The sequence below is a fragment of the Pongo pygmaeus genome, chromosome 4, assembly GCF_028885625.2.
Source record: "Pongo pygmaeus isolate AG05252 chromosome 4, NHGRI_mPonPyg2-v2.0_pri, whole genome shotgun sequence".
NCBI lineage: Eukaryota > Metazoa > Chordata > Mammalia > Primates > Hominidae > Pongo > Pongo pygmaeus.
Genome location: NC_072377.2, coordinates 142,820,025 through 142,834,557, shown reverse-complemented (window position 1 = coordinate 142,834,557; position 14,533 = coordinate 142,820,025). Strand labels below are relative to the sequence as shown.

The 14,533-nt window shown below is 45.2% G+C and overlaps 1 protein-coding gene across 10 annotated transcripts in view; it reads left to right on the top strand.

The window, feature by feature from the left end:
• CDC25C (cell division cycle 25C) overlaps positions 1–4,891 on the top strand; it is a 54,220-nt gene extending 49,329 nt beyond the window's left edge. For all 10 annotated transcript variants that reach the window (XM_054488831.2, XM_054488832.2, XM_054488835.2 and 7 more), the window contains 5 exons: positions 582–644; positions 2,888–2,986; positions 3,525–3,658; positions 4,018–4,129; positions 4,308–4,891. In XM_054488831.2, the coding sequence (XP_054344806.1) occupies positions 582–644; positions 2,888–2,986; positions 3,525–3,658; positions 4,018–4,129; positions 4,308–4,457 (558 nt within the window). In that variant the 3' untranslated portion in view covers positions 4,458–4,891. The remainder of the gene's footprint in view (positions 1–581; positions 645–2,887; positions 2,987–3,524; positions 3,659–4,017; positions 4,130–4,307) is intronic.
• The last annotated feature ends 9,642 nt before the right edge of the window (positions 4,892–14,533 follow it).

The window sequence follows — 14,533 nt, the reverse complement described above, 5'->3', positions numbered from 1 at the left end:
CCTCTCATTTAATCATTATATCAGGAGCATCTTTTTTCATATTAATAAGCAGTTATGCTTCATTCTTTCTTTCTTTTTTTAAGATTCAAGGTCTTGCTCTGTTGCCCAGGCTGGAGTACATTGGCATGATCATAGCTCACTTCAGCCTCGAGCTCCTGGCCTCAAGAAATCCTCTCTCTCCTTGGCTTCCCAAAGCACTGAGGTTACAGGCATGAGCCACCATGCCCAGCCCATTTCATTTTAATAGCTCCATGTTATTTCTCTTTTTTTTTGGCTGCTCATAATTTCTTCATAAATCCCTTCTTGTAAGATATTTAGTTTTACAATTTTTTCTTATGAATGATACCAAGATGAATATATTTGTAGAGAAATCTAAAACTTCGTACACATCCTTGATTTTTTCTTTAGGATCAGTTCTTAGAAATGGACTTGATGTATATGCACTTTATAGAGACACTGATTTTTTTTGAAGGCCTCTGGGGTTTTAAGGGTCACTTGAAAAGAAGGACAAAATAAGGGTCTTTGATCTCAAACTTGGGTGTGGAATACTTGCTGTTATTTCAGCTCTTGTGTATTTCTAGGTATGTGCGCTGCCAACCGTGTCAGGGAAACACCAAGATCTGAAGTATGTCGACCCAGAAACAGTAAGCAGATTTCTGGAGATGGTAACTGGTTACATAAGCTACCATCTGGTCTCTTCTGTCCCTAAAATCCCCATTTCCATTTGTATTTCTTTCACTGTGTTCACTCACATAGGCTCCTTATTCAACTGAAGCTATATTGAAGGACTCATTTTCCCCCATTCTTCTCTCTCGTTCGTTTTTAGTTAAACAAATGATACATAGTTGTTGTAAAAGGGCAAAAGGGAGGGGTCAGGCATGGTGGCTCACGCCTGTAATCCTAGCATTTTGGGAGGCTGAGGCAGGCAGATCTCAGGCACTTGAGGCAGGGAGTTTGAGACCACCCTGGCCAACATGGCGAAACCCCATCTCTAATAAAAATACAAAAAAATTAACCAGGCGTGGTAGTGTGTGCCTGTAATCCCAGCTACTTGGGAGGCTGAAGCGCAAGAATTGCTTGAACCCCAGTTGGGGAGGTTGCAGTGAGCAGAGATCGTGCCACTGTACTCCAGCCTGGGCGGCACAGCAAGACTCTGTCTCAAAAAATAATAATTACTTAAGAAAAAGGGAGAAAGAAAGGAAAATACAAAATCACACACAAAAAATGGTCTCAATTAAGGTCTCAATTAGGGTGACCATGCACCCTCATTTATATTTTACAATCCCATTTTCATCTACTAGTGAGGGTAATTATTAATAGTGTTTGCTTTCATTCTCAAAAGTCTCCCAGTTTGTACAAAAATTATTTGGTCACCATATCCACAATCTCATCACCAGAGATAACCACTATTAATATTTTCCTGTGGCCTTCCAGATTTTATTTTATTTTATTTTATTTTTAGACACGGAGTTTTGCTCTTGTTGCCCAGGCTGGAGTGCAATGGCAAAATCTCGGCTTACTGCAACCTCTGCCTCCCGGAGGTGATTCTCCTACCTCAGTCTCCCAAGTAGCTGGGATTACAGGTGCCGGCCATCACACCTGACTAATTTTTGTATTTTTAGTAGAGACGGGGTTTTACTATGTTGGTCAGGCTGGTTTCAAACTCCTGTCCTCAGGTGATCCACTCTCCTCAGCCTCCCAAAGTGCTGGGATTACAGGTGTGAGCTGCTGCGCCCAGCCCCAGATTTTATTCTAGCATATGTTTTATAGAAATGGAATCATGGGCCTAGCACAGTGGCTCACACCTGTAATCCCAGCACTTTTGGAGGCCGAGGCAGGCGAATCATCTGAGGTCGGGAGTTCGAGACCAGTCTGACCAACATGGAGAAACCCTGTCTCTACTAAAAATATAAAATTAGCTGGGTGTGGTAGCACATGCCTGTAATCCCAGCTACTCAGGAGGCTGAGGCAGGAGAATTGCTTGAACCCAGGAGGCAGAGGTTGCGGTGAGCTGAGATGGCACCATTGTACTCCAGCCTGGGCAACAAGAGTGAAATTCCATCTCAAAAAACAAAAAAAAGGATCATGATGAACGTATAGTATTGCAATTTGCTTAGTAAGACATTATAGACATCTTTCTATATCAATAAGGTATCTATATTATCACTTTAATGGCTATATAATGCTGCTCTATTCTACTGACCTGTACAATTTATTTTACCAAACCCCTATTATTGAATATTGAAGTTATTTCTAATATATTGATAATATAAAACAATGCTGAGATGAATATAATTGTGCCTACATCTTTGTGTACTTTTCCTGTTTACTCAAGATGTTAGAAATTGCTGAGTCAAAGTGTGATTACATTTATGTATATGTATTTACAAAGTTCCCTTCAGAAAGACTGAACCAATTTGCACTCCTACAAGTAACTTCAGTTTCTTCCTTCCTTTAGGTATCAACCTTTCCCTTCCATATCCTTTCCTGAAAGACTTACTTTCTTCCTTTTTGATGGTGGGTAGGGAACCATTTTGCATTTCTTTCTGCAATTTCAAGATCTCTAGCTGCTGCCTCTGCCACTGCAGAAGTCCTTGGGCATCTCCTGATTCCAGCCATGTCTGTCCCCAGATGGGTAGCCTGAATATGGTTTTCCTTGGTATCTTGTCAATGCCAGCTATTTTGGTTCTCTAAAAGGGCCACTTCCTGTTTCATTCTCTTTTGTGGAGTGGGGCTGAATCATTGCCACATATCAAATATGGGGTGACTTTGGAGGCTGGACATACAGTGGACATAACAGGAGTATGCTTGTAAGGAACTGTGTCATTGACCCTTCTCTCCCTCAGAGTGGCAGTGAGCAGAATATTCAGGCATTGTTTCTGTCCAGGTGGCTGCCTTACTGTCGGGGAAGTTCCAGGGTCTGATTGAGAAGTTTTATGTCATTGATTGTCGCTATCCATATGAGTACCTGGGAGGACACATCCAGGTGAGACGACATTGTGGCCATTAGTAGGGGAGGGCTGGAGATAACTCTTTACTGAGAAAAGTCTGTGGACAAAGGGGCCTATGAACTCTAGAGTCAGGACAAAGATTACATATTTGAAGCACCTCAAGGCTGAGGTCCTCATTGTTTTAATTCTGTATACCTTAAGCAGCTTACTTTCCCTTTCCCACCTAGATCTATCTCCCTCTTTTCTGTAGGAGCCAAGGGGTCCTACCTAGAAATAAAAACATTAATCCAAGGACTGAAGCACTTTGCAAACACTTACTATTCATGAACATTCCTCGCAGTGATCCCTATACTTCTAGTGGTTCAGGTCTATGAACATTTATTGACCATCTACAAGCTCTATGCCAGGCGTTCAGGGTATATACAGAGATATACTTAGACCCCTGCCCTAAAGGTGCTTATAGTCCAGCTTTTCTGGTCCACATTATCCCAGGTTGGCATCTCAGTCATTTCTAAGTATTGGCACTGTCTATAAGCCCCTGAGGAAATACTTATTAAAATTCTTCTTCTACAGGGAGCCTTAAACTTGTATAGTCAGGAAGAACTGTTTAACTTCTTTCTGAAGAAGCCCATTATCCCTTTGGACACCCAGAAGAGAATAATCATCGTGTTCCACTGTGAATTCTCCTCAGAGAGGGGCCCCCGAATGTGAGTGTCTAAATGGGGTCTGGCGGGTGATGGAAATGGATTTTGAGTTGGACTTCCCACACCAGTTCAGACAGAGACTGACTGGATTCTACAGTTTGAAGAATGTTAGGGAGGTTGAAGGAAGACATTTCTAAAATTGAAAAGTTTGAAACAATAAAGGAAAAGGGATTGAGAATGAGGCCACAGTGGAGGAAAGGAGGAAGGGTGGTACTACTTGTTTTTTTGCAAACACAGTGAGATTGGAAGGTCCTTTTTGAGGTTGGCAATAGTCTATTCCTCTCCCCGCTCCCCAGTGAATGGCCCCTGGGATCCTGACCTTGTTTCTTTCCACCCCACCCATCTCTGGGTTCTCTCTAAAGGTGCCGCTCTCTGCGTGAAGAGGACAGGTCTCTGAACCAGTATCCTGCATTGTACTACCCAGAGCTATATATCCTTAAAGGCGGCTACAGAGACTTCTTTCCAGAATATATGGTAAAGGGTGGGGCATGCAGGGAGCCAACTTTAACACGCAACTCCCAGGGCCTGCAAAGCCTTCAGAGAAGAAACTGCTGCTCCTCCTTAGCCACTGCCAGCAGCAGCATCTCTATTATCCTTTGTAGGTAGAGTTCAGGAGTCTAGAGAATCCCTTACTGTGTTCCTTACTTTTCAGGAGCTGTGTGAACCACAGAGCTACTGCCCCATGCATCATCAGGACCACCAGACTGAGTTGCTGAGGTGTCGAAGCCAGAGCAAAGTGCAGGAAGGGGAGCGGCAGCTGCGGGAGCAAATTGCCCTTCTGGTGAAGGACGTGAGCCCATGATAACATTCCAGCCACTGGTTGCTAACGAGTCACCAAAAGACATTGCAGAAACCCTGAGCAGAAAGAGGCCTTCTGGATGGCCAAACCCAAGATTATTAAAAGATGTCTCTGCAAACCAACAGGCTGCCAACTTGTATCCAGGCCTGGGAATGGATTAGGTTTCAGCAGAGCTGAAAGCTGGTGGCAGAGTCCTGGAGCTGGCTCTATAAGGCAGCCTTGAGTTGCATAGGGATTTGTGTTGATTCAGGGAACTCTGGCATTCCTCTTCCCAAGTCCTCATGTCTTCTCACAAGCCAGCCAACTCTTTCTCTCTGGGCTTCTGGCTATGCAAGAGCATTGTCTACCTTCTTTCTTCATATTTTCCTTCTTTGTTTCCCCCTCTTTCTTTTTTAAAAATGGAAAAATAAACACTACAGAATGAGAGGTGTGATTGTGAGCCTAGCCTGCTCCTAGATCTGTCTACAGAGATCACCAAGTCAGACTACTTCAGACATACTATCTTTATTCATAGCTGAGGCCAACATGCTTTTCACTAAACCAGTAATTCTTAGGCCGTGGCTCACACCTGTAATCCTGGCACTTTGGGAGGCCAAGGCGGGTGGATCACTTGAGGTCAGGGGTTCGAGGCCAACCTGGCCAACATGGTGAGACCCCATCTCTACTAAAAATACAAAAATTAGCCAGGCATGGTGGCATGTGCCTGTAGTCCCAGCTACTCAGGAAGCTGACGCAGGAGAATCGCTTAAACTCAGGAGGTGAAGGTTGCAATGAGATCGTGCCACTGCACTCCAGCCTGAGCAACAGAGAGAAACTCTGTCTCAAAAAACAAAGACAAAACAAAAAACCAGTAATTCTCAAAGTTTGGGCCCTAGATCATCAACATCATCTGAACTTGTTTGAAATACAGATGTTCAGGCCTCACCCCAGACCTCTTAAATCAGAACTTCTGAGGTTAGGGCTCAGAAATCTGGGTTTTAAAAATCTCCCTTTTCAGTTAATTCTAATACATGGTAAGGCTTAAGAACCAGTGCTCTGGTAATCCCAGCACTTTGGGAGGCCAAGGCGGGCAGATCACTTGAGGTCAGAAGTTCGAGACCAGCCAGACCAACATGGTGAAACCCCATCTCTACTAAAAAAAATACAAAAATTAGCCAGGCATGGTGGCACACACCTGTAATCCCAGCTACTAGGGTGGCTGAGGCAGGAGAATTGCTTGAACTCGGGAGGTGGAGGTTGCAGTGAGCCAAAATCCACTGCACTCTAGCCTGGGCAACAGAGTAAGACTCCATCTCAAAAAAAAAAAAAAAAAGAACCAATGCTCTGGAATTAAGGTAAGCCTTTCAAACAGTTTTCTTCAGCAATGTCCTAGGCTTTCCTTTCCTAGATCATTCCATGGTATGAGTTACTAAAAGTGCACCACAGACTTAGCAGCATGTGGTATCTAGACATTCTCTAAGGCAAATGACAGATCTCAGCTGGGCTCAAAGTTTCCCTCTTGGCAGTAGCTCACACCTGTAGTCCCAGCACTTTGGGAGGCTGAGGCTGGTGGAACACCTGAGGTCAGGAGTTCAAGACCACCCTGGCTAACATGGCAAAACTCCGTCTCTACCAAAAATACAAAAATTAGCCAGGCGTGGTGGTGGCTGCCTGTAATCCCAGCTACTCGGGAGACTGAGGCAGGATAATCACTTCAACTTGGGAGGCAGATGTTGCAGTGAACAAGATTGTGCCACTGCACTCCAGCCTGGGTGGCAAAGCGAGACTCCATCTCAAGAAAAAAAAAAAAAAAAGTTTCCTATCTATAGCCTCAGGGGCGTTTTGACTTTTAAGTCTTTTCTCTACTCCATTTCACATCTCACAAAGAAAAGTTTTAGGATTTAGGATGGTTGGAAGTAGAGATTTGTGATATATGAAGATAGGAATAAAAGCAAGATCCATTAGACTTTAGGAAGATTTTTAAACTGTATTCTTTTGCAGTATGCCAGGGTTTCCTTTCTTGGAGCTTTTTAATATGAATAGGACTCTATCTGTAGTAAGGTATGGCCCTACTTGGTCTTGGGTGGCAGTAGAATTGACTGAACATTGTCATTCTCTGGTATTAACCTAGTAGAACTGATAGCCCAGGACGGAACAGGACGAAGCCCTCTACAGCCTAGGCTGAGATAGAATAGAGACAAACATACCCTCTTCCCAGGCTCTGGAACAGAGACACTTTTTTAAAGTGAATGGGAGGGAAGGGGGGTTGTAGCCATAGGGCAGCCCATGCACGTGCCTGAGTGGTTGGACTGGCTTTTAATTTTTTTATTTGACAAGGTTTGCACATGCTCTTGCCCTAGAGTGTCACATGCATGCTTCACAGCAGAGGGCACTGCTGTTTTCTCCAAGCCATTCTGCTGAAGTCTGTAGCTTCCATTCCTAGCTACTGCCTGTCTGTCAAAAAGGAAGCTGCCTCTGTGGCCTTCTCATTAATCCCTTGAACTCAAAGCCCAAAAGGTCTAGGGGAAAGAGAAAAGCTGCTGCTACGTTAGGTGGAGATGGCCAAAGGAAAGATGCTGCTCCTCCACCCCACCCACACACGTGCCCCTATAGGAATTCCTAGTAGCCAGAAGAGAAAACTGCTTGAAGCACCTCTTCGAAGTGTGAGGAGAGGTCCTTAACTCACTGCCTACCCTAGTGGGTCATTTCCATTTCCTGGTAATTCTCCCCAGAAGGGTAGAACCAAGTCCCAACATGGATAGAGATTGATGTACATGTGCCCACTAGTCAGTAGTCTTAAGTGGAAATTCTGAGTTGCAAAACAAAAAGCTAAGGCTTAATTATCTTCCTTATGGAAAATTGTATTTTCGCCAAAGTCAACATTTTTTGGTATTTTTTATTTTATTTGAGATAGAGTCTTGCTCTGTCACCAGGCTGAAGTGCAGTAGCGCGATCTCAGCTCACTGCAACCTCTACCTCCCGGGTTCAAGCGATTCTCCTGCCTCAGCCTCCCAAGTAGCTGGGATTACAGGCACGCACCACCATGCCTGGCTAATTTTTGTATTTTTAGTAGAGAAGGGGTTTCACCGTGTTGGTCAGGCTGGTCTCGAACTCCTGACCTTGTGATCCACCCGCCTCGGCCTTCCAAAGTGCTGGGATTATAGGCGTGAGCCACCACGCCTGGCCTAATATAAGCCCACTGATTTCTTGTAATATCCTCTCATTGTATGGGGACTGTATGATTTGATTCATGTTATTTTCAGGAATAACAATAGTAGCTAACATCTTTCAGGTGCTTACTGCATACAAGACTATCTCTAAACTCATATCTATCTATCTATCTATCTATCTATCTATCTAAACTCATATATATATATCTCATATGTATGAGATATATCTATCTCTAAACTCATATATATAAGTGTATATATATAGTATATATATATACACACACTAATTTAATACACTAATTTAATTTTTACAAGCCTGTGAGACAAGTATTCATTATTATGTGCATTTCTTTATGAAGATAAAGAAATTGAGGAACAGAGGGATTAACTCTTTTTTATTTTATTTTATCTTATTTTTTTGAGACAGGGTCTCACTTGTTGCCCAGGCTGGAGTGCAGTGGTACGATCTCAGCTCACTGAAGCTTCCACCTCCCAGGCTCAAGCAATCCTCTCAACTCAGCTTCCCGAGAAGCTGGGACTACAGGCATCTGCCACCACACCTGGATAATTTTTGTATTGTTTTTTCTGATTCGATTTTTTTTTTTTTTTTTTTTTTTTTTTTTTTTTTTTTTTTTTTTTTGAGACGGAGTCTCGCTCTGTTAACAACCTGGAGTATAGCGGCACGATCTCGGCTTACTGCAACCTCTGCCTCCCAGGTTCAAGTGATTCTCCTGCCTCAGCCTCCTGAGTAGCTGGGACTACAGGCGTGTGCCACCACGCCCGGCTAATTTTTTGCATCTTTAGTAGAGAAGGGGTTTCACCATGTTCGCCAGGCTGGTCTCGAACTCCTGACCTCGTGATCCATCCGCCTCAGCCTCCCAAAGTGCTGAGATTACAGGCGTGAGCCACTGCACCCGGTCAAGTAATAAGATCACAAAGCTAATTAACGGTGGAGTAGGGATTTGACCCAAGACAGTATGGCTCCAGAGCCTGTCCACTTCATTCATTTTGCTGTTACCAAACCTTCATCAAAGAACAGTGTGCCTGGCCAGGTGCAGTGGCTCACATCTGTAATCCTAGCACTTTAAGAGGCCAAAGTGGGAGGATCCCTTGAGACCAGGAGTTTAAGACCAGCCTGGGCAACATAGCAAGACCCCATCTCTATAGAATAAAAATCAACTTAGCTGGGCATGGTGGTGCACACTTGTAGTCATAGTCATAGCTACTGGGGAGGGTCAGGCAGGAGGATGGCTTCAGCCCAGGAGGTTGAGATTGCATTGAGCTATGATCCATCCACTATACTCTAGCCTGGATGACAACAAGACCCTGTCTAAAAAAAAAAAAAAACCAGTGTGCCTTTCCAGAGTTGGCCCTGTATTGGGTGTTAAATCTATAAGAGCCTCAATGGTAAGCTCTTGAGAATTTAGGGCCATAAGGTTTGCTTTGGCTTGAGAGATAAGGATATGAGCAGGCACTAAAACCCCAGCCCAGAGACCTCAATATGAGGCTATGCAGGAGATGTGCTCAGCATTGGTGTCCTTGCACTGGTATTTATTCATCAGGAGGTAAACTAATATTGAACAGAAATCTTTTGAGCTAAAAACTGCTTCTCAAGGCTGGGCGCTGTGGCTCATGCCTATAATCCCAACACTTTGGGAGCCTGAGAAGGGTGGATCACCTGAGGTCAAGAGTTTGAGGGGAGCCTGGCCAATGTGGTGAAACCCTGTCTCTACTAAAAATACAAACAGACTAGGCGCAATGGCTCACACCTGTAATCCCAGCACTTTGGGAGGCCAAGGTGGGCGGATCACGAGGTCAGGAGATCGAGACCATCCTGGCCAACATGGTGAAACCCTGTCTTTACTAAAAATACCCAGCTACTCAGGAGGCTGAGGCAGGAGAATTGCTTGAACCCAGGAAGTGGAGGTTGCAGTGAGCCAAGATTGGGCCACTGTACTCCAGCCTGGTGACAGAGACTCTGTCTCAAAAACAAAAACAAAAACAAACAAAAAACAGCCAGGAGTGGTGGCAGGCACTTGTAATTCCAGCTACCAGGAGGCTGAGGCAGGAGAATCACTTGAACCTGGGAGGTGGAGGTTGCAGTGAGCTAAGATCACACCATTGTACTCCAGCCTGGGTGACAACAGCGAGACTGTATCAAAAACAAACAAACAAAAAACCTGCTTCTTGGGCTGGGTGTGGTGGCTTAAGCCTATAATCCCAGTACTTTGGGAGGCTGAGGTGGGAGGATTGCTTGAGTCCAGGAGTTTGAGACCAGCCTGGGCAATATAGTGAGACCTCTGTCTCTACAGAAAATTTAAGAATTAACCAGGTGCAGTGGTGCGTGTCTGTAGTCCCAGTTACTCAGGAGGCTGAGGTGGGAGGATTGCTTGAACCCAGGAGGTGGAGGTTGCAGTGAGCTGAGATTGCACCACTGCACTCCAACCTGAGTGACAGAGGGAGACCCTGTCTCAAAAAATATACATAAAAAATTTTTTTTGAAATTGCTTCTTGTCAGTCTCAGCCCAGGACCTGGGTGACCTCTGCCATAGAGAAGGGAATGTATTAAGCCATTCTTCCTTTGCTATAAAGAAATACCCTGTAATCCTAACACTGGGAGACCGAGGCTGGAGGATCACTTGAGCCTAGGAGTTCGAGACCATCTGGGCAACATGGTGAAACCCTGTCTCTACGAAAAATTTTTTTTTTTTAAGATGGAGTTTCGCCGGGTGCAGTGGCTCACGCCTGTAATCCCAGCACTTTGGGAGGCTGAGGCGGGCGGCTCACCTGAGGTCAGGAGTTTGAGACCAGCCTGACCAATATGATGAAACTCATCTCTACTAACAATACAAAAATTAGCCGGGCATAGGGCCATGTGCCTGTAATCCCAGCTACCTGGGAGGCTGAGACAGGAGAATCGCTTGAACCCGGGAGCTGGGAGGCGGAGGTTGCAGTGAGCCGAGATCACGCCATTGCACTCCAGCCTGGGCAACAAGAGTGAAACTCTGTCTCAAAAAAAAAAAAAAAAAAAATGGAGTTTTGCTCTTGTTGCCCAGACTGGAGTGCAATGGCACAATCTTGGCTCACTGCAACCTCCGCCTCCCGTGTTCAAGTGATTCTCCTGTCTCAGCCTCCCAAGTTACTGGGATTACAGGTGCCTGCCACCATGCCTGGCTAATTTTTTTGTATTTTTAGTAGAGACAGGATTTCACCATGTTGGTCAAGCTAGTCCCAAACTCCTGACCTCAGGTGATCCACCTGCCTCGGCTTCTCAAAGTGCTGGGATTACAGGCATGAGCCACTGCATCTGGACTTCTACGAATAATTTTTAAAAATTAGCCAGGTGTGGTGGTGTGCACCTGTAGTCCCACCTACTTGAGAGGCTGAAGTGGGAGGATCACTACAGCATGTGAAGTTGAGGCTGTGGTGAGCCATGATTGGACCACTGTGCTCCAGCCTCGGCAATAGAGTGAGACCCTGTCTCAAAAAAAAAAAAAAAAAAAAAGAAAAAGAAAAAAAATACTGAAACTGGGTAATCTTTTTTTTTTTTTTTTTTTTTTTGAGACAGAGTCTTGCTCTGTCACCCAGGCTGGAGTGCAGTGGCGCGATCTTGGCTCACTGCAAGCTCTGCCTCCCAGGTTCACACCATTCTCCTGCCTCAGCCTCCCAGGTAGCTGGGACTACAGGTGCCCGCCACCACGCCAGGCTAATTTTTTTTTTTCATTTTTAGTAAAGATGGGGTTTCACCGTGTTAGCCAGGATGGTCTCAATCTCCTGACCTCATGATCTGCCCGTCTCGGCCTCCCAAAGTGCTGGGATTACAGGCGTGAGCCACCGCGCCCAGCTTTTTTTTCTTTTTTTGGAGACAGGGTCTCACTCTGTCACCCAGGCTATAGTGTGGTGGCATGATCTTGGCTCACTGCAGCCTCTGCCTTAGCCTCCCAAGTAGCTGGGACTACAGGCCCACACCACCATGCCTGGCTGACCACCATGCTTGCCTGGGAGACTGAACAATTTATAAGGAAAATAAGCTTAATTAGCTCATGGTTCTGCAGGCTTTATGGGAAGCATGGTGTTGGCATCTGCTCAGCTCCTGGGTAGGCCTCTGGAAGCTTACAATCATGTCAGAAGGTGAAGGAGAAGCAGACATGTCACACATCCAGAGCAGGAGCAAGAGAGGGAGGGAGTTATGGGAGGAGGTGCCACACGCTTTTAAATGACTGGATCTCTTGTGAACTCAGTGACAGCTCACTTATCCCCAAGAGAATGGCCGAAGCCATTCATGATGGATCCACCCCCATGATCCAGACACCTCCCACCAGGCCTCACCGCCAACATTAGGGATTACATTTCATCATGAGATTTGGGTGGGGACAAATATCCAAACTATATTAAGGAGGAATATTTCCCTTTCTTTATCGGGAGTATAAAGTAGGAGGCGTGGGGGATTCTCTCCCTGTTCTGTTCAGGCATAGGTTAAGGAAACACCAATTCCTTTAAACGTATGCATCTGGAGTTGTCAATTCTGAGTATCACAGTTACTAAAATATGACACAGTCCCTGCCCTCGAGAAATTGACAAGGTAGAAAAAATAAAAAATGGTTCTTTTTGTTTCCATCCCTACAAGCACTCTGGTCTAGTAGTATATTCAGCAAAAGGAGCAAAAAGTGCCACTTCCATCTCCAAATCAGCAGGTCAGGTGGTGGGGTCTGGCCAAGTTCACACACAGAATAATTAACTCCTGCATGCTACCTGGGATGATATTTATTCGATGCTTGCTATATGCCAGGTATAATGCTACAACTTTTCTTTTTTTTTTTTTTTGAGTCGGAGTCTCACTCTGCTGCCCAGGCTGGAGTGCAGTAGCATGATCTCGGCTCACTGCAACCTCCACCTCCTGGGTTCAAGCAATTCTCCTGCCCCACTGAGCCTCCCGAGTAGCTGGGAATATAGGCGTGTGCCACCATGCCTGGCTAATCTTTGTATTTTTAGTAGAGATGGGGTTTCATCATATTGGCCAGGCTGGTCTCGAACTCCTGACCTCGTGATCCGCCCACCTTGGCCTCCCAAAGTGCTGGGATTACAGGCGTGAGCCACCACGCCCAGCCTACACCTTCATTTAAATACTATACTCACTTAATCCTCACAACTGTTATGTGAAATAGATACTATTATCCTTAATTTTACAGGTGAAGAAATGGAAGCACAGAAAAATTAAGTGACTTGCCCAAGGTCATCCAGCTAGTGTCGGCATTTAAATCTAGGCAGTCTGTAAAGCCTGTGGTCTTAACTATTTATTATACTGCTAACATCCTGGATTAGGATAGCAGCAGGAATTAAAGCTCAACGGAGAGAGAGAGGACTTGAGAGAAGGTAGAATCCACGTAATCTGACCATAAGAGCAGAAAATTGAGATTACAAGTGAAAGTGGAATAAGATACAGGGTCTTTGGGCATTTGAGGTGCAATCAGTGGATTGTAACACCCTCCCCGAGTAGGATTTGTGTCTTAATCATTTTGCACCTAGCATAAAGCTGGGCTGGTAATCAGTCTCAAAAGCCATTATTGAACTGAATGATGGCTGAGTAACATCATCTCTGTAGAAAGGACTGGCTCATTTGTCATTGTCCACAAGGGGCAATGCTGCTTATCTAGCAGGTGTTGGCAGTCACAGAGGACATGGTTGGTGGAGAAGGTGTGCTGGAGGGCTGTCAATATTAGTCTTGGAGTCATATTTATTTGCAGAGGCTTCTCCAATCCTCATTAAAGGCCCAATGATATCAGGCTCTCCACCCCTGTACCCAGACAGAAATATGCACTAGGCACTTTATTTTCTGTCATGAAAAGGCTGGCCTGTTACAGGAGGGATTGGTCATTGCTCCCAGCCCATCAGTTTGACACTGCATTCTTGGTCTGTTCTGTGGGGACAGCCCTGGAATAGACACTGAGTATCTATCAGAGTAGGTACCCTGAGCAAACTTCCTTTCCCAAACCCTCTTCCTGCCCCTAACCTGATTTGGCTTGGTGGCTGGAGGAGGGGGAAAGCAAAGGAGACACCCCTTGACCACCTCACATCTTTGTTGGTTCATGGGTCTCAGCCCTTTCCTATCATCCCAAACAGCCTGAAATTGTTACATTTTGCTTTATGAATTCCTTTTTTAAAGTATTGTCAGTTTCAAAAAAAAAAAAAAAAAAAAACCCAAAAAACTATTGTCTGCCTGTAATAGCAGATGTGAGAGAAAATGAGGTGCCTGGAGCATATTTCTCTCTGACAATGGGGTAGAGGGCCTGACACCATGGGGCCTTTAATTGTAGCCCCCCAGCTTCATGTTCTCTAACCTTTCTGGAGAGAAGGGCTTGGGAAAGGCACATGAAGATAGGGTGGAGCTGGGGGAAAACAGGCCTTGTACAAAAGCTGAGTAGCCAGATGTTCACTTTTACAGCTCTTCTGTAAAACTGGCAGGGCAGATATAGATTAAAACGAAGGACAAACTCCATTTAAAGTGCATTACAGCTCAGGAACCAGCACCCCCTGGGCAGGAGAAGGGAGGGAAGGGCACAGAGGCCACATCAGTCTCCTTCCTTATCTAGGGCCACATGTCTCTCTCCTAGCTTTGCCAAGGGTGATTTACACCCCCAGCTGGAATGACTCTCTTTCTGGGCTGATTACATCGGCAAATGCCCCCCAGAGGCCACAGCAGGATGGCCATATTCAGAAGCAGCAGCCAATAAATCTCAGAGGTTTATATTGCGATTCTCAGTACTCCCTGCTGGCCCTCTGCCAGGCTGGCTGTGGAAGTAAGGAGGGGGTCAAGTTAGAGGGTTAGGGGATGAAACCCTCCACTTCCTTTCATCACCCTCTTCTTCTTCTCTCTTTCTATGCACTGCTTAGTTCTCATTCTTCCAAGCCATTCTGCTTCTGGCTTTATCC